Here is a 27596-nt window from a genome sequence, read left to right on the forward strand (position 1 = left end):
GGATCACGTCCGATATATTTTTTAACTATCTGTTTATATCTCTCCCGAGAAACGGGGTCTAAAGTTGCACAATAGCTGCTCTCCTGACTCTCCACAGTGTCCTCCATGTTTACTTCCGCCCTCCACTCAAAAATCGCGCTGCCTCCGCACGTCATCAGAACCACGTGACCGCAACCCAACTATTGTCCTCCAGCCTCTTTGTGCGTTGGCTGAACCCCTGTTGTGTCTACACATAACAGAAAACGTTTTTAAACCACTAAAAAAAAAAAAAAAGAGACACATTGTTAATAGCAACCTGTTGCAAAAACACAATTTTTTCCAGGTTCTTTAGTTGAAGCTATGAAAACGCCAAAGTAACGGCAGTAAGTGGTAAGAGGTGTTTTGGAGCGATGATTCCAAGTTTGGAATTTTCACTTTTTAAAATTGTAGTCAAAATGTACTGAGGAGGTCAGGAGCGAGGTGCCAAAGTGCGTTTCTACAGCCATCTGTAAAAGACGCTGGAGCCTCTGTCATGGTTAGGGGGAACAAAAGCCTGCTAGCATCCAAAGCAGAGCCTTAAACATCCTTCAAGAAACCTGGAGAACCATTCCTAAAGACTACTTAAAGAAGTTATGAGAAAGCTTCCTAAGAGATTTCTGGCTGTGTTAAAGAATAAAGGTAGTCATACCTAATATTCACTTTCAAGCTCATTAGAATTGTAAAAATGTTGCTTTTGCCTTGTAAACTGTATTTCTATATATGTTTGCACATGCTTTAATAAATCAGTGCACCTATTTCATATTTTTATAGCAAAATACAAAGAAATAAGGGGTGAGCCAAGGCTTCTGCAAAGTCTGTACATTGAAACAGCCTAAGATCCTTGAGTTTTAATCCTGTTGATCATGTAATTGGACTCACGAGCATCAGCTCGGTGACATCTGCAGTGTGTTAGCGTTTGTTGTTTAATTAACCTACATGCTAATCCTATTATCAGGAATTATCATCAGAACGTCAGATCCATTTACTGAGCACTGACCATTAACAGCTTGTTTGTGAATATTTGTGAATTAATTCGTGATTTTTCAGCTGTGTAAAATAACTTCAAAAGAAAAAGCAAATCCAGGAATATATTTATTTTCTACAATCTTCCAGTTTCAAGGCCAACATACAAGAGAAAACCAAAGAAAAAACACATAAGAGTGATTCAATAGTTACATTACTCTTGACTACTACATTTTAAACAAAGATTGACCCTTGAATAAGATGACTGAAACATTCCTGGCATAACCAACTGAGGAGTCAAGTAATCAACTTCAGAAAATACTACATAAACACAGCACACACACACACACGCACGCACACAAATGACTGGCTGTAAAACAACCCCAAACCCAGAAAACTGCAAACATGAAAACAATTCCCTCTCAGATAACAAATGAGCAACAGTACAAAAGAAGTTTTTTCATGAAATTCCGTTAAGTTGTCAGAGCTCGTTAATGAATAATTAAATAAACTTATTATTATTCTGCCAGAAAAATGTATCCTACTTCATTAGGCTGTGTTGTGAGCAGTTGTGAGTATGACTTATAACATTACAGTCTTCTATATTTGACCTGTGATATTTCACATTATTACATTAGATGCACATAATCTATACAAAGTGAATTTAATTTGACTCTTGGTTGTATGGCCTTGTATTCATGATTGTCACCTTTAAGTACTTTAATCTGACAAATAAATGTGGTGTTTTTCATTACTGTCATCTCATACGAGCAGCTAGTGCATGGGCAATTATTCATAGCCACATCGCAGCTATTTATAGACACTAAATGGCAATTATGGTTGTAATATTCAGAAAACTCATAAAGAATTAGAAGACAGTTATAACCCTTAAAAGTACGTCTGCTGAGGTTTTCATGATTTTGTCTAATATATTGTTGCGTTTGCAAACCATTAAGGTTTCGGGTTTATAGCTAAAAAGGCTATGCACCACTTAAGGCTTCTGTGATGTAATGTTATTGCAATATAAGGCCTCACGGTCGGATATTCTACAAACATCGATTGAGAAAACCCCCCACAAGTCGTTATGCTACATCACTGAGATGTTCTACTGCAAGCTGTAAAGAAATGTTGAAAATCTAAAAAATAATAAAAATAAAGTAAATCATAAATTGTCTACAGAAAGAGTGTGTTTAGGGCATCTTTGTCTGGGATTACTGTGGGTGCAGTGTTCTGCAACCTGACTGTGCATCTTTTATATTTGTCTGTGTATAGTGTTGTGTTGTGTCTCAGGACGTAGACCAAGCTTTTGACTTTTCCCTTATCTTGTGTGTTCACTTGAGGAGGTTCTGAAGCATGGCGGTAGCGTATGTTGGGCGGGCCTGCTTGTTCTCAATGGCTTTCTTCAAGTACTGAATTCCATCACAGCGTTCCCAGATTTCTTCAAACTGCCTGGGCAGGATCTCTGCCCCTCTCTTCCGGGTCAAACCGGTCTCCTCCAGGCTCAGCTCACACATCTCCATGTCGTCTTTGCCTGAGCAGCCAAAGGGGAAGGATAAAGATTTACTAGCAGTGCATTCACTTGGACACTTGACATCACACAGTTTTAGCCAGAGTCATCTATTTATTAGACTACCACATGCCCATTGCTTGGCGTGCTTGCGCTGCTGGCAGTAAACTGAAAATGATACAGTGCTTTTATAAGGTGCTAAAGATGCATAAAGCAAAAGAATGGGCCGTTTTAGCTCATTGTTAGGTGGTTGCTTGGCAACGTGATGACGTTATATCATATCATGTATAATTTAACTTTTGTGGAGATAAATGAGATGCTACTGTTGTAAAATAAAAGAATAGGATGCTTTCATATGGGGTTATAGGTGCATAAAGGCAAAAACAAGTAAATATAGCCTGATGGTAGATGGTTGCCATGCGGGCTAGCTTACAGTGTTATAATATATTATGTGTAACTGCTGTTCTTTGGCTATAAATTTGATGACACTGTGGTGACATAAAACAGATATGATGCGTTCATAAGGCGTGACTCACCTGCGACCAGCACGATGGGTTGTTTGTCTGGATGAAGCTCCATTTGTCTGGCTATCCAGGGCCCATCAAAGTGGGCATACCACCAGCCCTTCTTTTTATTCTGGGGATCCTTGTACTGGTCAGCGGGTCGGATAAAAGGAATGCGGAAATAACGCTGCTGCCGGTTCATGGCTACCTCTTGATGCTGGGTCGTCATCGGAGGAGCTGGGTTCTGTTCAGCTGTAGTGACACAGTGCAATCATTAGAAAAATTTGTAGTAGTAGAGGAGATGGTTTTGTACTTTCACGGCAACAGCTTTAAGTATTCACAACAAAGAACCTGTTATTTTGGCTTATATTAATGTAGCTTTGTACTAGCTTTGGTAAAAGACGAGAACATGCTGAGTGGGACAGGAAACAAAGAATACAGCTTTTAAAACATACAAGATCAAAAAGGAACAGGGATGCCCCATGTAAACACTACAGGGAAAGGCTGGGAAAGCAGCTTTTAGCCTTTTATGAAGTGGTCTCAAATAAGACCCCTGCTACATCAGTACAGGCCAAAATCAGGATCCAAATATAAGGAAACAAAGTAAAGCTTTTAAGAGCCACCATATCAAAAGAGAAAGGCAAGAAAATATAGTAAAATTAGAAACAACATCTAATGTTCCCATTGTCCACAATCGAATATTTGTTTTTGAAATGAACAGGAAGACAAATGTAGTACGAGTGTGAGCTTTCAAGGAGCCGAGTAACACTTGTTTGTGTTTTGTGGCACAGAGTATGCTCGGTTGAATTGAGAAGGAAAGCAAGCTGTCATACTAGCAACATGGCTGGCAGTTATTTGCTAATTAGAACAACGCTTTTTGACAGAGTCGGACAGAAGGTGCCTGAATGTTTAGGCCTTGGCATTTCATCTGTTAACTGAGTGTTGGAAAACATAGGCAGGTTATCTGTGTGCAGGTCACACAGGCGGGTCTCTGCCAATAAAAGTGAAGGGCTGAGGTGGAGAAAATAACCTGCAGGAAGATTTGCATTAATGACTGTTTATTACAGTACTCATATACAGCGTATGGGAGGGTGCAAATTTATGCTCATGTTTAAAGCAACTTTCAGCTGCTCCCTTATTGTCGAGGGGTCGCCACAGCAGGTAGATCTGCATATTTGATTTGACAGATTTTTATGCTAGATGTCCTTCTTGATGCACTCCAAACAGATTTGTGTCTCCTCTTGGGAACAAAATGGGAACCTTGTTACTCAAATGTGTAAACCACTACAGCACACTTAGTGGAATTATGAAGCAACAGAACACAATATCCTTTACTAACCATAGTCAGTGACACATTTAGGAGCCCTCAGATCGCTCCCGTCATCATTTTGTTTCTTGTTCTTGGATTTCCATGCATGATAGACCTTCAGACGACGGTGAAACTCCTCTCTGCAGGCTGCCAGCAGGTCAATGTCTGTCCCCACAACATAGCATCAGTAAGCATGCATGAAATCAAAACAATCACAAATTGGCAGAAGAATGAAAGAGAGAAGAATGAGCGCCTATTTTTATTTAACACAGGCTGTTTTAATCTACATCTATCTTCTGTTTTTCAACATAAAATCCAAATCTGGAACAGACAAGTCGCAAATTACCATTTTATATAGTTTAAGAACCAGTAAAGACATCCAGCAACTAGTTGGCTGCCAACAGTTTCATAATGCCAGGACTGAAAAATTGAACTGCTATTTCCAGAAAACATTGTGTGTGCATGTCTGTGTTTTAGGGTGCAGCATGCCATCTCAGTGAAGAAAACATTCAAAACCGACAGCGCCTTTAGTGAGCATCGGGCTATAATCAGTCAGTTTTAAAGCAGAGTTTTTTGTTGGTAACACCACCGATCCCATCAAAGCAAATGGGTTCCACAAATTAGCCAGATGTCCTTGGAATCCCATCGGGGATATCAGAGTGCCTAACACTGATCAGAGTACTGTATACAGTGGCAGTTATAAAGACGTTGGCATAAAGGCATCTGCTTTTCATGCTGACTGAGAAGAAGGTTGGCTGGGAATGACTAGAAAGAGTAAAAGTCAGCCATTCTCCATAATGATGATAATTTCCTCTCTCTCTAACAGTAAAAAACAAGTCGATGAGCCATAGCAGCTGTGGGAACATCCTCACATAGGTTTTTTTTACGTTGCAGGGAAGACATCTTGTGTTCTCACTCTCTACAGCTGCAGTTTTAGCTTTTTAACAGCCACTTTGGCAACTCGAGGAATGACTGAGAGTGCAGATGAAAAGCGTGTGCAGAGAGAGATGGTACCCCATGGTTTTGTGTACCAGAATGGCCAAAACATGAGCTGATGCAGAATTATTTAATGTGGGGGCTAAAAACTGTAAATAATTTTGTGATGAAGCCTCCACTGAAAAAAGCGACCTTCAATCAGGGCTTTAATAACTAAATGTGCATTTGACGGTCGAGTCAATGTGCAGACACTGTTTTTTGAGTGAGGTGAAACTGGGTGGGTTGAGGATTTCTCACCACAGGATGTGTTGATGACATCTCGCAACTCAGCATACTTCCATTTGCTAAGGTCGTACTTTTTCACACCAGCAGCAGCTTTGGTTGCCTGCACCTGAGGACCCCTATGGCAAGGAGCAGATGAGCGGGGGCGAGAGGGAGCAAAAAAGAAAAAGAAGGTGAGTGTGAAGACAGGTAAGTGTGACAAGGTGGGACTATCAAGGGATTGGGAGTTGTTACTTTCAAATATGATTCAGGTTTAACATTTTAGGGCTGTGTCAAAACAGAAAAAGCTACTTTTAACAATAAATCAGAAAATAATGAAAAAAATTACATATGTACTTTAAAAAAATATATAAAAAATTACTAAGATCTAATGTTTAAATTGCAGAAAGAATGGGTGAACATTTGCAACCAGCAGATTTATTAAGGATACCAACCTTAGTGAAAAAATGAAACAATCACTTCACTTCTTATAAACCTTCCTCATTGTCTCAGCTGTTAAAATTCACATTAGGAGCCAGACAGCAGGGGAGCTAAAGAGCACAGTTTGTCCACATCTCTGTGGCCTGTTTTTAAATTCCACGGAATTCCAGTCCGTTGTGGAAGAGCTTTTGTACCAAATATTTTGTTGTGGAACTTTGAGTGTATTTAAATTTATGTAAAAAAAAAGAGAGATGAATGAAAAACAAAGTGTAACTGTGCACTGCTTTAATAAACAACTACTAAGTCAACTAATGGCAAATGATGGTGTTTTAGCTACTTAACAGACTATTGCAGAGCTCTTATCTCATGTCTCCAGCTTCCCTGCTGAGTATAGGCAGCTAATTCAATAATACAAAGGATTTGTCTCCTCTATTTACAGTTGGCACAACTGTTACTGTCTCTGGGTAGAGGATTGCTGATCTATGAATCATTTACTAAATTACCATTACCATTTAAGATTCACACAGACTGCAAAGATTAAACTGATTTGGGATGATGACCAGTGCTGGCTGAGGCGCGTGCCAGTGTGTAATAATGATAAACCAGAGGAAAAAAGGTTTTACTTCTGTTGCGGAGAGAAATAAAAGCTGTGGAAAGGATGTGATGCCCGGGGCTTTGCTTCTGGCAGAACGTAAATGTGAAATGAATCCCATTCCCCATTCAGGAAAAGGAAGACAGAAGGAGGCTGTGATCTTTCCAATATTCTTTAGCTACTAAGTTGGCCATCCCAGCCAATGTGCTTACCTCTACTGCACAAAATCGGCCTAATCTCTGTGCAAGGCACATGCAAAACATGTGTCTCTCTTCCTCTAGTTGGTTGCCAGAGGTCACCTGACTTACAGGAATACTTAGAGTCTACAACATGGGCTCTGGAGCCAGCGCTGACATAAGAAGCTTTTCGATCCAATGTAATTTGTGCTCACTGAAAACTACAGGTAAAAGTGTGCATAGGCTATTGAATGCTTTCTCCTAACATTAAACACAATGTAGCTGCAGAACTACAATGATGCATATTGTATATGAAACACCCGAGCTTTATTTAGGACAAGGTTTAGAGGTATAAGGAGAGCAGAGATAGAACTGGTAAACTTTCAGCAGTTTATGTAAATGGATCTGTTTTTCACTTCCCTTTTTTACATGGGATGTGCAGTTGTTCCCGCAAATAACCTCAAAATGCAGTTTCCTGCTCTGTAGCTACACAAAGATACTAAGTGTCCTCATATAGAAAGAGTGAAAAGTGAATGAGAGCGTGATTTTGAATACAGCTTGTTTGAGTACTAAACATTTTATATTAGTATTAAACATTTTGGGAAAGATATATCATATTTTGGTTAAACTTCTCTAACTGAAAACACTCTCAAAACTAGAGAATTAATACAGTCCAATTTTTTTTACCATTGAAAACTTTGTTTGTTAAGAGCCGCTGACACCACCAGTTAGAATACAGAGCGACAGTGGAGTAAGTCATACTGCCACAAAATTATAAACTACTGTATGCATGCAAATCAGAACCCATCGCTTAGGACAGTATGTTCAGTCTGTGTGGTACACCAGCACTATGAAGGCTGCAGTCATGGTTTAACCCCTGCAGAAACAAAAAGATCCGATACTGCGCTCATTTGACACTGATGATTTAGTGTGCCATATTAATTTATGGATAATTATGATTACATATAATGAATTATCTTCTGATTAATGTTAAAATTTGCTTTTGTAAAAGAAAAAGCAATCATGCAGATCATCAAAAAATTAGACTGGAGCGTTTTTTTCAGAATAAGGATTACAGATTTGTGTGTTGTTTTTGCATCATTGCTATAATCTTGCAGATATTTTAAGCGACTTAGCGATTCAGGACTACGACAGCAATTAAGCGAGTAAGGGAGTTAGTGAGTGAATCACTACTGCTGGTGTTAGGTACACTTGGACACTGGCAGTTACGGAAAGCTGCACTGATATCTTACATGGCTCTGGCTGAGGATGAAGAGATAGGAAGATCTGAAAAAAACTCATCACTGGGAGAAAACACAGCAACAGGAGAAAAGGCAGTTACACAAGCAAACTGACGTCAATAGTGCTTATTTACTGTGTACAGAATACATCTGTATGCAAATGTGGGCACTGTGCTTTACATATACATTACCTGCGCAGGGCTGCATCCATCTGGCTTTCATCAGTTATGAGCTCGGCCTCATTCTGAGCGATTCTCATGGCTAACTCCCTGTCTCTTCTCTCCTGCTCGAGTACGGCAGCACGTTGGGCCTGCTCCTCACGTTCCTGAGCCAACTGGATTTCAAGCTCGGCCTGTAAACGGACACATAAACACAAAAGTATCGTAACACAGTACTTAATTCATCTGCCTAATGTGTCGATAAACCTAGCTCCAGTCAAAATACTATAATACTAATTATATTATAATACTATTATATACCAGACAGCACAGAGATGTGTTTGCCCAATGTGCCCAAGCCTGATTAGACTTATTTATCCCCCTTTTGGGCTGATAATAAAGCTTTAGTGGTTATTTGTCTAGACAGAACAAAGCAAACAACTGAGAAACATTCAAAAGTTGGGAGATTTTTATAGACTTGACCCAAATTCAAAGTCCAGGTTTTTATGTGTTCATTTTTTCATTTTAACTAGCTAAGAGAAAGCTGTAACATAAATCAACAAATCAATAAATATTCATGTATATAGGCTGCATAGTGTGCATTCTTCTCCTGTGTCTTATTATAGAAAGCCTCTAATGAAGTCCTCATTGCATACTTTTCTCTGAGGAGCTTTAAATATGAATACCTCTCCAGGTGAGAATATACTGCATTATTCATATTGTAGGGTGGCAGCTGTGTTACATGACCAGAGTGAAGCACGAGGGCTGAAACTCGACTGGAGAACACCCGAAACAATACATACTCTTTGGCACTGTCCTCGGGATTTTGACAACGTTTCCTGAATATACCAAATTGAATGTATTGTTTGTAAAATGAGGCATTGACTGACACCCTCATTCATTTCACAAGAAACACCAAGTTAAAAAAAAAGAAAGACAGAAAAAGGAAAAGGAAATGGCTGCAGAAATTACCAAAGTTATTTGTGCTGAAAAATATTCATTATACAACAGCGAACTACAGGAACACCACATGGGAAGTTTTTGTCTGAGCGGTGTTCCTTCAAGAAAATAAGCTCTGCAGAATTGAAGTGAGGGATATTGTGCTAGGGTAAGCTTTGTCATGGCTGAAAATAGCAGAGAACATAAAGCCAAATTCTATGAAAGTCACAGCAGACACCCATGGAAAGTTTACTGTTGAAGTCTGAGCTGTGGATCAAACCAGTTTTCCAAACAGTGTTCTTGGACATGTGGCTTATGACAGCCTGGTCTCACTTCTAGGGAAAAAAGTGCATACAGATGTCCAACTGGACTGGGGTGAATAAAAATGGGAGGATGGGTCAGGGCGGCGTTAGACATGAAAAGTAAGGAAAGGTGAGATATAAAAACAGACCTGAAAAAGAAAAAAAAATGGTGTAGCATCAAGGTCAGAGGAGAGAACGGATAAACAGTACTGAAACAAAAATCAGCAAACACATAGAGCTGGAAAAGGTGGCAAAGTGGAGATGAGATTAAGGGGCATGATAATAAAACACTGGACAGAACAAGGTGGGATTAACTAGTTTAGTTAACAGAAACCAGGCAGAAGTGGAGTCATCAGTCAAGACCCTGTGGGTAATCCACTGGGAGTCCAACCAATGTCATGACCCAGCTGTTGCTGTAGGACACCAAACAGCAAATAAATGTTACAGCTGTAGGCAGCATTTGCCAGCAAGGGGAAACATTAGAGCCATTTCAATGGCTTTGGAGCTACATTATTTGGAGGTACATCGCTTTAGGTGTGTAATTTGTCAATTTTAACACCTTTGCTCGAAATCAAATATTAAAAATAGGCTTTTAAGGTGAAGCCGGTATATTGCTCTGTTTATTACACAGTTGTGTGAAAAAGAAGTTTTCACTCAGTGAAAAACTAAGTAACCATTACAGCTTCTATAGGAATTAAGAGCATAAGTAGCAGCCAGGTGATACTAATCAAATGCATGTCATTAACTGATCATTAGGAATTGTGAGCACTTCTATGAAAGCAGCGATTTTAGCATTTTGCTTTGTCTTTGTCTGGAGCATTCAGGTGTGTGTTAACACAACAGCACAAACCTTCCAGGAGTGGACCTCCCACCAAATTTTATTTTGGAATAATTAAGTTTGAGCCAAATAATCTTATGTTTGCACATAATGAACAGCTCCATATTTGGCACAAAAACCCAGACATAGCATATCAGCATAAATACCTCATACCAACTCTCAAGCACATTGGTGGAGAGGAGACAATTAGGCTACGTACACACTGCAGGTCTTAATGCTCAATTTCGATTTTTTGATCAAATCCGACTTTTTTGTCTGCTTGTTCACACTACAAATAAAATGTGACAGCAAACGCGCTCTAGTGTGAACCCTCAAAGCGGCCCGCATGTGCAAAAGAAGACATCACACACAACACGCTCTGTTCAGACCCAGACCAAACAGTATTGTTTGACTGATGGCCCTTAAAATGAAGACTTGTTTCGGACTTTACGTTTCCCAATTTTACTTGAAGTTATAAGGTTATTTTGTTATTTACATTTGGCCTAATAATGATCCTTATTGCTGTTTTAGAGAGGAGCGGTGCTTCAAAGGATAGTTGCAGATTTCTGTCAGAATCTGCAGATTATACAGAACAAATAAAATGTTCACGTTTCTCCAACGTTGTCTTCCTAACAGTTTCACTGACATCTACAATAAATGGCCAGGAAGCGTTCATGATGTCTTCTCGGACGCTGATAATCAGAATCTGTCTTGTTTCAGTGACGTAAAAGATGGATTTAATGCGACATGACCATTCAAACAGCAGTCGCTTTCTAAAACATCAGATATGTATTGGATTCACTACCACATACAAAAGTGACCCCGATCGGATTTGAAAATATCGGATTTGTGCCGTTCACACTGTGATACCATGATCGGATATGGGTTGCATAGGGTCAAAAAAAAAAAAATCAGATTTGATGCGCTTTCGCCTGCAGTGTGAACGTAGCCTTAGAGCTTCTTTCATATCCACACCTTGCAGTCATTGAGTTGATTATGAAGTCCTTTCTATTTCAAAGTATTCTAGGGTGAAATCTGAAACCATCTACCTTACAGCTAAAGCATGGCCCAAACTAGATCATACACCAGGGATATAATTCTAAGCACAGCTGCAAATTTACAACAAAATGAAAAAGAAAAGAATCAAAGTGTTGCAATGGCCCAGAGCTCAATCTGATTGAAATGCCATGGCGGGACATTAAGCGATTTGTGCAAAAATGAATGCCTGTAAACTTCAATGAACTGAAGCAATGCTGTACAGATGAGTGGGCCAAAATTCCTCTACGGCGATGTGAGAGACAGACAAAAACATACTGAAAAGGGTTACTTCAAATTATTACACAAGCAACTGAATCACAGGCAGGACTTAATTTTTCATAGGACTGTGAAAATAGTTTTTTCACACGATTCTATGAGTGCAACCAGTAAAGCACTATTTTTTATTTTAATCCAAGGACTGAAATTGTCTGCCACTGCAGTGGAGTGCAGGTCATTTATAAGAAGCTTAAATAAAACTGCAAGGTTTTCATTAAATTCATTCAGTGGAGTTAAAGTAGAATTTTGAAGAAGTTAGTAGTTGTTAGTTTTCCAATTTTTACGTTTTTACTTTTCAACAGAAGAGCACAGAAGTATTCAATGGGGAAATTTTCCAAACCTGCATGGCCTTGTCCTCTTCCTCTCTCCTTTTTCTGTCCTCCTCATCTTGCTTTCTTTTCAGCTCCATCTCTGCTTTCCTAAAATGTTGAGACAAAAAGGAAAATCAGAATATTTACTAAAAACAACATTTCTGAAAGTGTCAAAAAATGTTTCCTCCCCAGGCTGATTGCTCTAGAGGCCAGTGTGCCACATCAGTGAAGCACAGACCCCACTTTTGTCTTTTATTGTCTTTTGAGTCACAGTTGTTTTACACTAAAACTGTGTTTAATAATCACATTTTGGTTGCTAAACGATTGAGTGGAGTTGAACATATTTATTTTACATCTAACCTTGCAGCGTTTTATCTGTGCTTCTCAGGAGAGCTGTTAGAGCTCTGTGCAGGACTAGCTTCCCTGCAGCTTTTATTGCACTTATGCTTTTTTTGGCCAATTGAAACATTGTCTGCACTTTACCCATCTGCTCTTCTTTGTACTCTACTCTGTATGAAATGAGTGGACGTAAATTAGACTGTTAGCTTTTCTTCTTCTGGTTTCTTGGTGTGGAGTAGGGGATAAAAGTTTGTTTCTCCTAAGGCAATACTAGGAGAATCACTGTACATTATACACAAACACATATACTAGTAATTTTGCACTTAGCACTTACAGTCGTCTCTCTTCTTCCTCCTGTTTGCGTCGCTGCTCTTCCTGCTCCCTGCTCTTTCTCTCTTTCTCCATCTCGTCCTCGATGCATTTCAGCCTCTCGCTCTCTTCTTCCTCCTGCTTCTTCTTTTGCATGGAAGCAAGCAGCTGCTCTGAACGTTTCACCAGTCCTTGATACTCCGTGTCAATCTCCTTCCTGGTCATCAGTGTGGTCTAGTTGTTCAACAAAACAGCAAAGGATGATTGCAAAGGATAAAGTAGAAATACATGTCTTTATTCAGCTGTTCAACCATCAGATTTTGGGCCTCAGGTCTGAGTGGAGTTCAAACATGGCTCTCACAATGTATTTATCAGTATTAAAAACTGATCAAATGCCGATAGGATGTTAGCAGGCTAGCATGAGTGTGCTAGAACGAAAATATGCCCTATGCTGATTTGAATTTGAATCATAAAGAAGAGTCACAAATGCCCAAACTTGCCACACTTTTCTGATTCCATAGCACAACCATCCCATGTGGCTACAAGTTAGACACTGACTGACATTGTGTGTACGTGTCACTTGAGTGCCACAGCCACAATGCCCACTTCTCCACGCACTTGTCAGACAATCAGCAGGGGGAGAAGAGGTCACCATATTGTGCACATTCATAAGAATGAGCCACTAACAGCATCACAGGGAGGGAAGATGACAAGGTCTTGTCCCTATTGTACAATGGTCTGATTGACAGGCACTGGCATCTCATGCATTATTCACAACGAGATGTCGTGCCATAAACAACTTCTACATACTTAGAACACCGTAAGTGTCAACAGCAGGGGTGTTAATAGGCTAACAAATCAAGATTAGGAGGGCGGAGTGGCTTATTTGGATAGAGGGGGGAGAAAGAGCTAGGAGTCAATGGTTACTTCAGGAGTCAGGATACTTCAAGGAACCTATGAGCTCTCTAACTTGTTAATTAGATACAGGCCACTACCAAAGAGAAAATCAAAACTACTGGAGAATACAGTGCCCAGATATCTGGATGATTTGCTGTACCTAGAGGGTCCAATAAAGTGGGTGTTTATTGCACAGGGAGGGCTGGGATTTCAATAGCCAAGTCCAATCATTTAGAAAAACAACCCCGCTAAATTAAATTATTGGAGAGAAGAAGAATCTTGCTCTACAAGCTCTTCTTTTTATCCTCAGGTGAGTGAAAATATTGATTCTGGAGGATAAAATGAGAATGGCCACTGCAAGACAGACTATAGTGTATAACTCCAGGATGAGGTCTTCGTCTAAAAGTGCCACAGAGCTAAAAGTCTGCATGCAGGTAGCAATATACAATAAATATGAGGCAGTAAGGCTTCAAACAATCTATCTGATCTGAAAAATCTTCCCTTACCTAAAATACATAGTTCAAAAGAACCAAATATCCCACATACAGTACATACAGAGAAAACTCAGAGTGTATTATGCTTTGAACCAAAAATTAAAAGTCCTCACCTTTATCTTCGCTAACAGAGCATCTATGGCGGCAGCCAGCTCCTGAACTTGCTTGGCCATCTCCTGTTTTCCCTCCTTCAGCCCATTCACCACCTCATTGAACCTTTCCATGTGTTTCTTCAGGTTTCGAACCTTCACCATACCATCGATTCTGTGGACCGTGATAAAAATGCAGACTTACAAATGAGTATATTACTAAGAAATGAAAGCATAAGAGTTTTATTATAATGACCGCTAATAAAATAACCCTGTTAAAGACCTCATTTAGTCCAACTGAGGAAAATGCATTTTAGTTTTCTCTCTTTTATTACATCCCTCATTTATGTGAAAAGAAAGTGATGCCTTTGCATTTTAGCACTTGAAAGGAATTAAAAGATCAATGAATGTTTCCTCATCTTTGGATTCATTTTATTTGCATATTACACATGAACTCAATTCTCAGTTCTTTTGTGGAACTGATGATATAAATGTGTGAATGCCAGCATAAACGTTTCCTGTGCACAAACTGCCACTCACCCACTCTCAATCAAAATCTCATTGCAAGGAACTATCTGAAAACGCATGTACAGTGAGACACTTCCCATATAGTGACACTCCATTTCTCCATAGTCCACTGATGACTTTTTAGATTGATTTAAACTTGTACATGCTTGATATAGGAAAGCCATCAAAACCTACCAAGTGTGAACCAGTTTCAAGAAAAAGCAAACTGAGAGTGCAAAGTGAAAAAAAGACAGCAAATGGCACAGAAAAGCAGAAATGATGCTGCATGTGTTTGTGGGCTTGTATAAGTTCTGGGTCCCAGCAACAGGAGGAGACTCACCGTGGCTTATGCTTCTTCTTAGACAACCACATGCGGACAGTCTTTTGCATCTTGATGCAGGCCACAGCTCTGTAACTCATCTTGTTCTTAACTAAAAAGAAAGAAAATACTTTTTCACAAAGCATAGAATCAAACCTACTTTCAATGACTGCATACCTTAAATAATTTAGATGTATAATTTTTATACATCTTTGTACTTGGTGGCATAACAATCCTGCTCTAGTAATAGGTTATGCAAGGACAAGGTTTTGAAGAATCAAATAAAATATGAAATGCAGTAGTAAAAACAATACTTTAAAAGATAAACACCAGAAAACCTTGAGAGTGAGCACTCATAATAACATAAACACTAAATCCTCCTTCTTTTGTGCTGTTTTGTAGCAGTGTATACACCTGAGACTGCCACCTGTCTGTCTGTCCTGCACTCTCTCTCTCTGGTTGTGGAATAAAAGTATGAACATGTATTTATAAGTTACACTTGTGCTTGAATCCTGCACACATTTGATTTCCATGTGTGACAACTGCAATTGTCCAGAGTGAGGACAGACTGAGGGACCCACTGCTGCACATCATCTGTGAGGCTTTGCACCCCTGATGATCCACCAGGACAAACTCAGCAGTGTGTGAGGAAGAGGAGGAGAAAGAGCCAACAGCAGCTGACAGATGGAGAGAATAGACAGACTGTTCCCTGTTTGTGAAGGACTGCTGGAAAAGTTTAACATAACTAATTGTCTGTCCTGAATCAGTCTTATTAGGTAATGTTCAAATAATGTTATCATCCCAGTGTTTTCAGTGTGGGAGAAAGTACTCAGGGCCTTCAAGTTACACACTACGAAAGGCAGCAACAAGTTTAATGTTCAGAAACCTAAAGTATGTATCAGCAGCAGAATGGAGCTAAAAACAAATGTTTGATTCAGTTCTATGAAGCTTTGAGTATTTTGGATTAGTAGCACTGCTGTGTTTGTTGCATCATATTGCTGTAATTGTTTATATGCTTTATATATTCTGGGGTAAGTTGATCTATAGTGTTACATCATATTCTATAAGGATGTTATGTGTTTGTATACTTTCTGGCCAGTTTGACCCATTTAGCAGAAGTCAGCCTGTTTAAGGCTCTGATATCTATTCTGTGTGACTTAAAGCAGTTATGACATGGTCTGATTTTCTCACCCAATAAAGGAATATTTAATATATCAGTCTACTCTTCATTCTATCAGAAACAGTTATCACAGCTCGTACATTTTCTTTTTATACATATATGTAAGCAATGAGCCAAATTTAGTAATGCCAACATATTAAACGAACAATATTTGTCTCTTATATATGATACATCTATATATACACTGTCAAAGATACTTGTCTTTGAGTGAAGATTTAAGGTGATAGGAAATATAAATAAATGCAACTTGAATCTTTACTGTATTTGACACGGAGTTCAAACTCACTGCTGTAATAACTAATAATGATTAATATAATAACTATAATATTGGCCATATTATATTTACATTACCAAAGTGAGATGACTTTAGTCTCATGAACAACACCAGCTAATTGTTATTTACAGCTAATCTTAAATGACTGTTCAGTACAGAAATGAAGCCCAACAATCATGTTTTACAGTCCTGTGGTCTCAGCCTCAGATACTTATCAAATCACACAAAGCTCATGTAGAAACAAATGTACAAAGCTGTATGAAACGTTTCCAGCTGTTAGTATCATGGTTGCTAGGCAACCTGGGCAGCGCGATGGAGGCTAGACCATCCCATTTCACAAGCCTACAAGCCTCGCACTTCCGGCCTCAGCAGTCTTTGAGTACGCGGACCTTGAGGACCATTAAGGCTGCAGACCCTGAATTGGGATACAGCCATACATACATGTTTTGGTTCGTGCAACTGGTCCGTCGGGTTATTGTCTCCCCAGAAACATTTCCATTGTGTTTTGTGTGCTTTTGCAGTGTTTTTCTTTTTGCAGCATTTTTCTTTTTGCAGCATTTTTCTTCTTGCAAATGTTTTCTGAAGTTGCAGTCCGTTTGGCCTCTCAGGGCCACCGTAGCACAAACTACTATAATAGCTATTATTAACCAGCAGCAGTACACTATAAAAAGCTTTCTTTCACCTGCTCACCCACACAAACAAAGCAGCGATAATAAGATGAAGCACTGAAATCACAGGAAGGAAATAATGTCCAGGACCAGGGGTATAAATTTACTCAGGCCACTTATCCACAGAGTATGCGGTCAAGCAGAGGCAGCGTTCTGTTATAGCTGCCATGTAATTTCATTTTATGCTTTTGCACATACACACAGAAGCCAGCCTGCACTTTGTTAAATTGTGGAAATCAATAGCTTGGCACTGACTGTAATGGTACAAGGAACTGCTTTTAGAATACTATTCAATCTTGCTGGAGGCTGCTTCATTTGATGTTCTGAAAGAAAAATCAGTGTAAAAGCACAAACCCAGGTGACGAAGTGTACGGCAGCAAAAAGGGACTCTCTATTTAAGCTACAAAGAGGCTGCTAATGTTCGACAGTAATTTCATGTTTGTTCAGTCTCCTTAAACGATGGTAAATGATTTCAAATAAACTACAGCAAAAACAGAGGAATGACATAACACAAAGAAAACTGAAATTATTTGACTACATTACAAATATTATTGCTTGCATATCTAAAGCTGGTTGGCTACTTATTTTAAATTCTTCACAAAATGAACCTACGTTTGATGACAGACAAGCTGCACCACTGGACCTTCTTCCAGAGGCTGCACACCAGCCACTTGTTGACTTTCTTCAGCAGCTCTGCGAGGTGGTCTGGATCAGACTTCATGATCTGGTCGAACTCGGCAAACTGGCGCACACACACAGCCAAATGTCAAGTTATAATTCAGTCAAATTTAGTATTAATGAAGATATTATGGCTAACAGATTAGTATGTAATGATCTACAACATTAATATTTTACCTTTCCGGGGCGGAAGAACACCCTTGTCAGTCCAAACTTGAAGTCCTTATCATTCAATCCCAGAGCTTTGAACAAAGCCTAATAGAAGAACAACATTCAATCACTCAACAATATCGTATAAGTGTAGGGTTTCAGGCTACTAAACTGTTTATATTTGTTAATCATTTCCTAAGTGGGTCAGTGTGGCTTTTTTTTTGCATTGCAAATTACACAACTAATTAGGGTTTACTTTAAACAGATTAGCTTGTTGTTTAAACTCGACTGTAGACGCTGGATTTCTTCAGTGAAACAGAAAACTATTCAACTTAAGCCCACCTTGCAGAAAAGCCGAGGATTCAGCCGTGTAAGCTTATCCGGCATATACTGCTTATACATGTTGTAAAGCTCATGGAAAGGAGCCCTGGAGGGGAAGCCCCCCTGCATCAGGTCCAACACCGACACCATTCCTAATCATGAGAAACACACAAAGAGAGAAAGTAATCAGAAAAACACATCATCCCTGACGGGTAACATGCATGTATGTGAGAAAACCTCCATGCCTATCCAAGAGGGGCACAATAGCACAATCTACTTTAATGTGTTCTCATTCATAAAGGCTGTTGCAGGATTATATTGACATTAATTATTGAAAACACCAGCAACCTTTACCCAAATATTTTTTCTATCCCTCCTCTGTACATGTCCAAACCATCTTGAGTCTGTAACTTGGGCACTTCCAGCTAGGTCTCCTGCCTTTTCTTTAGTACCATCTCCAAACACCATAGCACATCTCACTACCATCCAGAAAACCTTTCACTCTTGCTGCTGTCCTTCTGTCATCCAATCCGCCCTTCCTGCACTCTCTTCTTCCCCTCTCTTGAGTACTAACATCCCAGATATTTAAACTACAACTACAACACCACCTTTCTTACGTCTATCTTCACCATTCCACCTGTCTCCCTCTCATCTGTCTTTCTTCTAGTGACATTCATTCTTCTCGTCTCCAAGAAGAATGAAACATTTCACAATATCATCTGCAAATATCACAATACATGTAGACTCCCACTTGACTTCAAGTGTTATTGTGCTCATTACCACCGCAAATAAAAAAAGGCTCAGAGCCAATCACTGACATAATCCCACTTCCACCTTGAAACCATCTGAAGTGCTTCAAAGAGCAAGTCAGACTAACCTGTTGAAACTCTTCCATTAACAGTGGAGCTAAACTGGAAGCATTTTAATTCTCTTAAAGATTATAAATTATAACTATTTAATCAAAACACTGTTTTGGTTTTACCTGAGCATTGCAGCTGGGAGAGAATAAGAGCTCCTTCAAACTGATGGCTGACCATCTTCAGATTGGGTTTTACACAGCGGATGAAACTTGAACCCTGTTAAAACAAAGACTAATTAGGAAATATTGGTCAAACATACACAAAAGGCATTTTATAACATCCATTTTGTGTGCACAGTAAACACAAAGGCTGTAATAATGTTTTTAGACTCTGAGAAAAAGGATAGAAAATAGACGGCGAAACAGAGATGTAAATTTTACTTACAGTGCTACGAAGCTTCTCCAGCAGCAGATTCAGTTGTGTCTGTGTGTTAAAACAGACAAAAGGAAATGCTTATTTTTTATTTTGGGTATTTGTGGTGAAGGTCGCCAAGACACACACGCTGGAGAATACGTACAAGGTGGGGAGCAGTTATATATAGTCATGCAAGACCCAAAGCACAGTAAATATAGTGCATCTCTTTTATGCAAAGAGACTGATCATTACAACAAAGGATATTTATCTTTCTAATTTTCTCTCCCCATAACACAATCTAGCTATTTATCTCTTTGTAAAATAGTGTGTAAGATGCACACAGTCCTTGTGCTTGAGTCCACATCTGGTGAATAAGTGATGATGACAAAGAAGCTACGTTAGTAATACAGAAACTCAGAGACTTTGAAAAGATGGTGCGATGATGTAAAGGTTTGAAATGGTGCACAAACACTTTTTATTCATCGAAAAAGACAACCCAACACATGGAGCTGGGAGATAAGTCATGAGCAGCCTTGTATTACTTTGGTCTCTGTGATACGTAAGAAATGCACTTGAAAGTTGTGTACTTTCGCTTTTGTGTGAAACCCCGAGTGTCTCATCTCTTCTCTCTTTTATTTCTTTCCACTAGCCCTGCTTTCTAACTCCTCTCTAGTATACCTCAAGCTGACTTTATCCAGCTTTATCCACCAAGGAAGGATTTCTCAGAGGAAAGAATTGGAAGACTGGAGGATATCTAAGAGGGGGACCTTGAATAAAGGAAGGGAAACAGGGATGAGAAGAAGAGTGGAAAGGAGAAAAGTCACAGGAAAGGTCTGGATGTTAGAGTTGGTTTACTTTTTTTAAATCACAAATCTGAAACCTAATAAGGATAGTGATAATTGTGTTTTTACTTTTAAAGTCCAAAACAACAAATTTCTTAAATCAAGAAAATAAAATTCAAAATGTAAACCTACATAATGAAACAGTGGAAAAATTCCAGGATGCACAAAAGTCAAAATTAAAGAATTTCATCTTTAATTTGGACGACATGTGATACAATAATATGAAATATTATAGCGCCTTAGTGTTTGGTATGAAAAAGTGCAATATTTAATTTTTTTGGTAAAGTTAAGGGGTTTTGTTCACGTGTAGTTATGATATGTTTATGTTCAAGGACTTTTTCTAACAGTCAAGAAACTACCTTTAACCGTCACTCTGACCTTGAACTTATTCCCAACGCTGATGAAGCTGAGCTTCCCCGCCTTCTGTTTGGAGTCCTTGGAGGTGTTGGAGTTCTCAAACAGCTCTCGAACAAATTTGTCTTTTGATTCACAAACTAAGCTTTCCAAGGACATGTGGAGGGCATCATTATTCTTCTCCACAAACCGAATCTGAGAGTGCACACAGACAAATCCATACATGTACAATCACGAAAGACCTTTATACATATTAATAGAGGTCAAATCCAATGCAGGATGTGTCAGTCAGTAAAACGTATGGAACATGTTGTACCAGGACAACACGTGTGTTTTTAATTCACTGTGATAATAATGTTTTTAACTATCTATCATATGCATTAAAAAATTTATAATTGTGAAAAAACCAATAACAAAAATAAATAAAAATAACAAGCCGCGTGCTTAATATGTCATGCTTATATGTTACTAACAATTATGGACAATGACACAGTATTTGTAGTTTTGCCTCTCTACACCACCACAGTGGGCTTTAAATCAAACAGTAAGGGTGTGATGAAAGAGCAGACATTCAGCTTTATTTAAGGGGTGTAAAAAAAGCATTGAATAAACTGTTGAGGTCATTTTTATTCAAAGGCCCTTCAGTTGTTCAGACAGGACGTTGCTCTTTACTGCAGCCTCCTTCAGCTGCTTCTTGTTTGTGCATGTTGGTTTGGGGTCAAGCGACTGACTTGGTTACTGAAGAATATCCAATTTCTTTACCTTGAGAAACTATCAGGTTGCTTTTGCAATGATTTGGATCATTATCCATTTGGATTGTGAAGCTCTGTCTGATCTGTTTTATAGCATTTGGCTGAATCTGAGCAGAGAGATCCTTCTATCAACAGTCACATCATTGATAAACAGTAGTAACCTGGTTCCACTGACAGGGTTTAATGCCCATGCCATAACAGTGGCTCCAACAAGTATGAAAAATAATGTGCTATGCTTCATATCATTAACCCCTTCATTGCTTATCCATATGTTTCTTTTACCATTATTACAAGTTCATCTTGGTCTCATCTGTCCAGAGAGTTTTTACAAAACTGTGCAGGCTTTTTAGGTGTTTTCTGGGAAAATCTAATCTAGCTTTCCTGTTCCTGGTTGTAACTAGTGGTTTGCTCCTTGTTCTAAGCCCCTGTCTTTCCATTCATGACATTCATGAATAGATGTGTCTTGATTCTAGACCTTAGTTCCACCGAGCAGCTAACGGAACAAAAGTTCAATACTTGGAATTGTCTCCAGAACTTTTATCTTCACATTTTGCCGTGGAATAACAAGGGAACAGGGCTCCTCTGGCCATAGAAGTGCTTTCCACTGTGGTGGTGTACTGGGGGCAAAATACCAAAAAAATACTTATGAACTTTGTGTAAAAATAGAGGTGAAACATATTTTCATATTGGATCTTGTCAGTACAACTCAGTCCCAATAGCCATACGTGATAATGAGTGTTAAGAATTACTGTTTCATAGCAGACTGCTCCAGCAAAGTGTCTGATGATGAAGCCTTCATCATCCCGGAGAGTCCTGTGAATGGTCAGCTTTGACTTTCTGGGAACCTAAGACAGAGACAATCAAAGTAAATCATATCATGCTAAAACACATATATTGATTTCATATTAAACCCATCCATCATCGTGTCTACAGCAGACCTTTGTTTGTCCACATGACGACTGAGTCATCAGGGCTTCTTTATCTTCATCATTAGCTATTTAACAGGTGTAACCTGGATCAGATGATTTCACTTTAAATGTGAAATGTCTTTGCAAGTCAAGTTTTTTACAGGGTTTACAGGGCATTAGCTTAGTAAATGAACATCATTAAGAGCCTATGTACACTGCATAGCAGAGTTTAGCTCTTGGATTAAATTCTTCTCTCTATTAATATCTATATCTATATATCTGAGTAGCAACTCTCCCTAATGTAGTGTGGCTGCAAGCAGCCTCCTCTTATCTTAAGCCCGAACTAGTGTCAAGGCAACATATTTAAAAAGATTTCATGCATGCAGAAATACAGGCGAAGTGACAAACAATAGCAGCAAAGGCAGCGACAGATGGAGGGAGTAAGATTGTGCGTCATTCACATAAGTGTTGTAACAAACAGGAAGAGTAAAAATGATTACAATGACAGTCCTGTCTTTAGTCTAACATAGAATGAATAATAGGAGAACAAAGGAGAAAAAGCAAAAAAAGAAGGGAAAAGTGAATAACAAAGAGAGAAAGGATAAGGATGAAGTCTGACCGTGAGTCTGAAGTGGTCTTTATGCTTGCTGTGAACAGCCTGTGCAAAGTGTTGGTCACTGGCTTGTGGGAGACGGTTCTCTTCATCCAAAATGTCCAGGATTCCCGTCAGCTTTGCTTCCACTAGATCTGGAAACGTCAAATATTTGTCCATTAGCCACAGCATTGTGACATTAAGTCCAGACAGAATTTTTGTGAATAACAATCCTTTCATTCCTATTGTCCTAAATATTAGCTGACTAAATCTGAAAAATAATTTATGTTAACATCTCAAAGCAAGTGATATCCATTCATCCTTAAAATTTAAAATATTTAAAAACGTTTTTAGAAACAACAAAGAGCATTCACGTAGAATAATGTGGAAATCACAAAAGCAATAATGAAACAAGTTGGAAAGAAATCACAAAACATTCTGTTCCTCGATATAGATTTATTGGAAATTTCCACTGCTTATCATATCTGGAATATGAATATTCAGAGCACAAAATGTTCGTCAGGATGCTCATTTAGCCAAATAACTGAATTATTCATCTGACATCCTGCGCTTGGAAAATAATCTAATGGCCAAGGACCTCCGAAAAAAAAAATTTGCATGAACAAGCACCTGTGCATAAATCCTGAAGATTGATGAGTGAATTAATGGCCAACCCAAACGGTCATTTGCAAGTCATAAATGTTATTCATGGCTGTCAGTTAACCTCACACCTGAATAATCACAGCCTTTGAAATACAAATCAAACTGCTTCACCTTGATACACTGACTACTTCATCCCATTAATTCGAGGATTCATTCGAGGACATAGGCAACGACAACAAGGTGGTGGTGGTGGGGGGGTATCATTTCGCTGTATTCTCATAGCACAATAGGGCCGTGAAACCCACAAATACTCATCGCGCTTGCTCCCTTCAGACACAGGGATGTGCCAGCTCCGAGGATAATGAGAAGTCGGTATTTCTGTCCCCCTGACAGGTGTATTTTCACTGCTGTGACGCGAAGCCTAGAGGAATGGCCCAAATTAATGTCATGTGGGTGAGCTGATGTTACACTTGAACTAACCTCGGTACATTTGTGGTGTGTGAGCTCTACAGAGAGTCACAACAATCTCTGTACATTTGCTATTTTGCAGTGCAAGCTCTCAAAGGCGACACTTCATGGTTATGATGCCCCAGAGTGTCAGTCTATCGACCCGTTTTCACTTACAGAACCATCCAAGGTACGGACAGATACCAGGTAACAAATTAAAGAAAAAAAGCAAAGCAACATAAAGTCTCTGGAGGGATTAAACACCATTCTTCCAAAAGATATTAGCACATTTTGGGTGGTGCTTTTACAAATGCTTCATCACAGGACAAAGCTCCCGTTTGGTCATTTGGAAAAAGCTGAAATCAGCCATTTTATCAGCTTCAGGAGGAGATGTGGTCAAAGCAAAGAAGCTGGCACAGACTCACCTATGCAGTCCTGGTTGTCAACATAATGCACCTCATTCACACCCAGCCCTTCCTTTTGATAGAGCTCTTGCTCCTGTAAAAACATGATCAAATATCAAAAATCAACACTGAAAACAAGACTTACTCTAAAAGTTTGTAAAAGTTCATTCAGATTATTCTGAGTGGCCTTACAATATCCAATATCCATAACAATATCCATCTCCAAAAAAGAAACAAAAACCAAAAAACAAATAGAAACATCAAACCAACAATATGTGATTCAGATAACGAGAAAGAGGCTAAAGCCAGAATTGTGGCACACTAATTGGAGACCTTGGAAGAGAATAACGTTAAGAGATCACAGGAGAGAAACATGCGTTATCGTGTCCCTTGAGAAATTAGTATTCTAATGAATATGAGAGAGATGGGGGTGAAGATAAAAGTGAGAAAACAGAGAAAGAAACAAAAGAAAAGCTTAGCATGCCAACAACTTCCACCTGCCTCATGAAAGAGTCAGTAAGTTTGGCTTATCAGTGACATGATGTGGCAGGTTTCCCAGGATAAAGAAGTAAACTGCCCCAAAATCAACTCAATTCACCCAGGGCTCACCCACCTCCTTGAGAATACGTTCGTTGAAGAACTGTTGCAGTTTCTCATTGCAGTAATTGATACAGAACTGCTCAAAGCTGTTATGCTCAAAATATTCTAAGAAGAAATAAACAGAAAACACACATTTCAATTATTTAAGAAAATGAAATGTTTTTATGTTAGTGGATGAAATGTTAAAGCCAGTAGAAAAAAGAAATCATACAGTAAATTTAGATCTTTTTCTGTATATTATTACCAAACCCAGCAATGTCCAACACTCCAATAAAGTTGGAGGAGGTCTCGAAGGGGAAGCACTGGTTCACTCGTTTGACCACATGATCGAAGAGGCGGCTGTACACAGCCTTGGCCAGGGCATCGCGGGCATTGTTTGCTTGCTCCACCTTTAGAGGCACCCTGGAGAGAGACACAAAGTGGGGCATTGACACAGTCCAAAACTGGGACATGCCTGTGTCTTATTAAACCTCCCTCTTTTACTTTTTATAATTAAACCAAAAGTTTTGTTGCGTCGATGTGACACTTTTTGCTGCCCAGTATCTTTCCACCTTTTGTTCCAGGTTATTCTTAAAAATGTGGAATTCTGTGCCAAAGACAAGATATTCAAATTAAAATCTGAACCTTGAACTTAAACTTTATTTTTAAATATTTAAAGAGGGGACTGATGACAAAGTGCAGCTCCACAGTGGCTAAGAGTTCAACTCGGCAGTCCCAGCTGGAAAGCAGATGAATTTCAAATAAAAACGTTTCACTCTTGCCATATCTTTACCTCTATTTTCTTTTGATATTCAACACACCCAACCCAATCCAAAAAGCCCTTATCCGTTACAAACAGTAACAGCAGTAATAGACTGCAGGGAAAACACATGAGATCTTTACAGTTTATCTCAGTGACAGGTGTTTTTATCTGTTGCAGTGTTTCATGCACACCCCAATGCATTCAACGCCCCCTCTGTTATCCTCAGCCTTACAGGGCCAGGGTGGATTTGTCTGAGGCTTAATGACAAAACCAACCCCCCCTCTTATCTCCACCTGCTCCCTTGACACCCGGGCTTGTACTGTACTGCAGCCATGCTCCCCTCCCTGCCTCCTCAGATACAGGCTGCATTATTTATGTGGAGAAAATACTTCCAGGCCAGGCCAGCATCTGGCCCTCCTGAAATATTAATTTAGCAAACCTGGCCCCATCACTCCAACACCACATCATCACAAAAATGACACAAGAGCACTGCCAATGCCATATTCTAGTCTGAACATGCTCTATTTAACCCGACAAAAAAAAAAAAATCACAATAACAAAGCTTGACTAGTTAAAATACTACTATACAAAAAGTATTAATATATATTTGTGCGACTGGTGTACTCAAATAGACAAGGCTGCAACTGACTTAGTTATATTAATTCGATTTTGTTCACTGTCAGGATAAGTAGAGCAAAGCCCATCTTACCACTGCCCGGGTCTTATTTGAATTTTTCCCTGACTACAGATATTTTATCTGCAGTATATTTCTTCAGTCAGTTCAGTGACTTCAGACTGTTTGAAACGACTGTGGCTTCCTAATAAAATGAACTTTGTCTCTAAACAAAACCACTCAAAAAAAGACGATCAAAACTGTGTCATTCCTCTTACTTGATAACTGTTCCTTTGGCGCCCCCTGCTGTAGTGAGCATCACCCTTGTTGTGAGGCTGACGCGTAGGTCATCCTGATCCAGGCCCAACAAATCAGCACAGTACTGAAGAGAGTCGTTGGACTGATTCTTCAGGACACAGCCACCTAAGACAAATAGCAACACACATAAGCATTAAAAAGGACTTTTTACAGCAAATTGTCGTTCTGTATGTGCAAGACTCTTTTTCTCTACGTCGTTATAATCTGCTAACTGGAATAGTAAGACTCATTTTTCTGAGTTTTCTTTTGGCAACCAAACTCAACCAAGTCATACTATAAGAAAGGTGTAAGTAAAATCTAATTTTAAAAAATTGTGATGCTGTTCAAAGTGTAAGTAAAAACAAAATGCATCTTACAAGCAAATCTCATAAGACCTTATTTTACTGACAACGGAACATAACAAATGTTTGAATTGAGAAAATCTAGCATTTTAAGAAAAATATTTGCTCATTTTGATATCGATGCCAGCAAAACATCTCAAAAAAGTTGGGACAAGATAACAAAAGGCTTTAAAAAGACAGCTTTCTAAAAGGGAAAAAAAGTTAGAGGTTCATCAATACATGAAAAAACTGCCTACAAATTATGGCACATTTTTGGAATACTTTTCCCACACATAAAATTTCAAAGACTTTAAATATCTCATTATCTGTATCATGAAAAGATTCAGAGAATCTGGAGAAAGCTCTGTGTGTAAGAGACAAGGCTGAAAGTCAACATTGGATGCCTATGATCTTTGAGCCTTCTTGCAGCACTGTATTAAAAAAAAACAACAGGATTCTGTTGTGGAAATCACAGGCTCAGGAACACCATAATTAACTGTCTGTAAATACAGTTCACTGAAAGTGCAGGTTAAAGCTCTATCATGCAAAGAAGAAGGCATATTTGAACACGATCCAGAGACGCTGCCATTTTCTCTGCGTCAAAACTCATGTACAATGAACTGAGGCAAAGTGGAAAACTGTTCTGTGCTCAGACGAATTGAAATGTGAAATTCTTTTTGGAAAATACAGACTCCGCATCTTCAAGTGGACGAGGATTATCCAGCTTGTTATCAAGTTTTAAAGCCTGCATCTTTGATGGAATTAGCAGTCTGCAAACCTGGAAAGATACCATCAATGCTGAAAGGTATATAAAGTTTTAGAGCAACATATGCTCCCATCAAGACATGTTTTTCAGAGGCCTTGCATATTTCAG

The 27596-nt window shown here is 39.0% G+C and overlaps 1 protein-coding gene across 2 annotated transcripts in view; it reads right to left on the reverse strand.

Annotated features, from left to right (window-relative positions):
* Nucleotides 1–1103: 1103 nt before the first annotated feature.
* Nucleotides 1104–27596, reverse strand: part of myo6b (myosin VIb) — a 37922-nt gene continuing 11429 nt past the window's right edge. Inside the window, exons 12-33 of one of the 2 annotated variants that reach the window (XM_005723902.1) lie at nucleotides 26363–26507; nucleotides 24974–25131; nucleotides 24743–24834; nucleotides 24151–24223; nucleotides 22703–22830; nucleotides 21925–22020; nucleotides 20448–20618; nucleotides 19258–19296; nucleotides 18996–19089; nucleotides 18035–18165; nucleotides 17720–17797; nucleotides 17477–17606; nucleotides 14764–14854; nucleotides 13941–14091; nucleotides 12462–12670; nucleotides 11818–11896; nucleotides 8139–8299; nucleotides 7960–8010; nucleotides 5534–5637; nucleotides 4331–4465; nucleotides 3025–3243; nucleotides 1104–2512 (exon numbers count right to left, since the gene is read on the reverse strand). In XM_005723902.1, the coding sequence (XP_005723959.1) occupies nucleotides 2313–2512; nucleotides 3025–3243; nucleotides 4331–4465; nucleotides 5534–5637; nucleotides 7960–8010; nucleotides 8139–8299; nucleotides 11818–11896; nucleotides 12462–12670; nucleotides 13941–14091; nucleotides 14764–14854; nucleotides 17477–17606; nucleotides 17720–17797; nucleotides 18035–18165; nucleotides 18996–19089; nucleotides 19258–19296; nucleotides 20448–20618; nucleotides 21925–22020; nucleotides 22703–22830; nucleotides 24151–24223; nucleotides 24743–24834; nucleotides 24974–25131; nucleotides 26363–26507 (2735 nt within the window). In that variant the 3' untranslated portion in view covers nucleotides 1104–2312. The remainder of the gene's footprint in view (nucleotides 2513–3024; nucleotides 3244–4330; nucleotides 4466–5533; nucleotides 5638–7959; nucleotides 8011–8138; nucleotides 8300–11817; nucleotides 11897–12461; nucleotides 12671–13940; nucleotides 14092–14763; nucleotides 14855–17476; nucleotides 17607–17719; nucleotides 17798–18034; nucleotides 18166–18995; nucleotides 19090–19257; nucleotides 19297–20447; nucleotides 20619–21924; nucleotides 22021–22702; nucleotides 22831–24150; nucleotides 24224–24742; nucleotides 24835–24973; nucleotides 25132–26362; nucleotides 26508–27596) is intronic. The other variant, XM_005723904.1, reaches the window with a different exon arrangement.

This window comes from Pundamilia nyererei, unplaced genomic scaffold (assembly GCF_000239375.1).
Source record: "Pundamilia nyererei isolate P.nyererei 1_Seehausen unplaced genomic scaffold, PunNye1.0 scaffold00010, whole genome shotgun sequence".
Lineage (NCBI taxonomy): Eukaryota > Metazoa > Chordata > Actinopteri > Cichliformes > Cichlidae > Pundamilia > Pundamilia nyererei.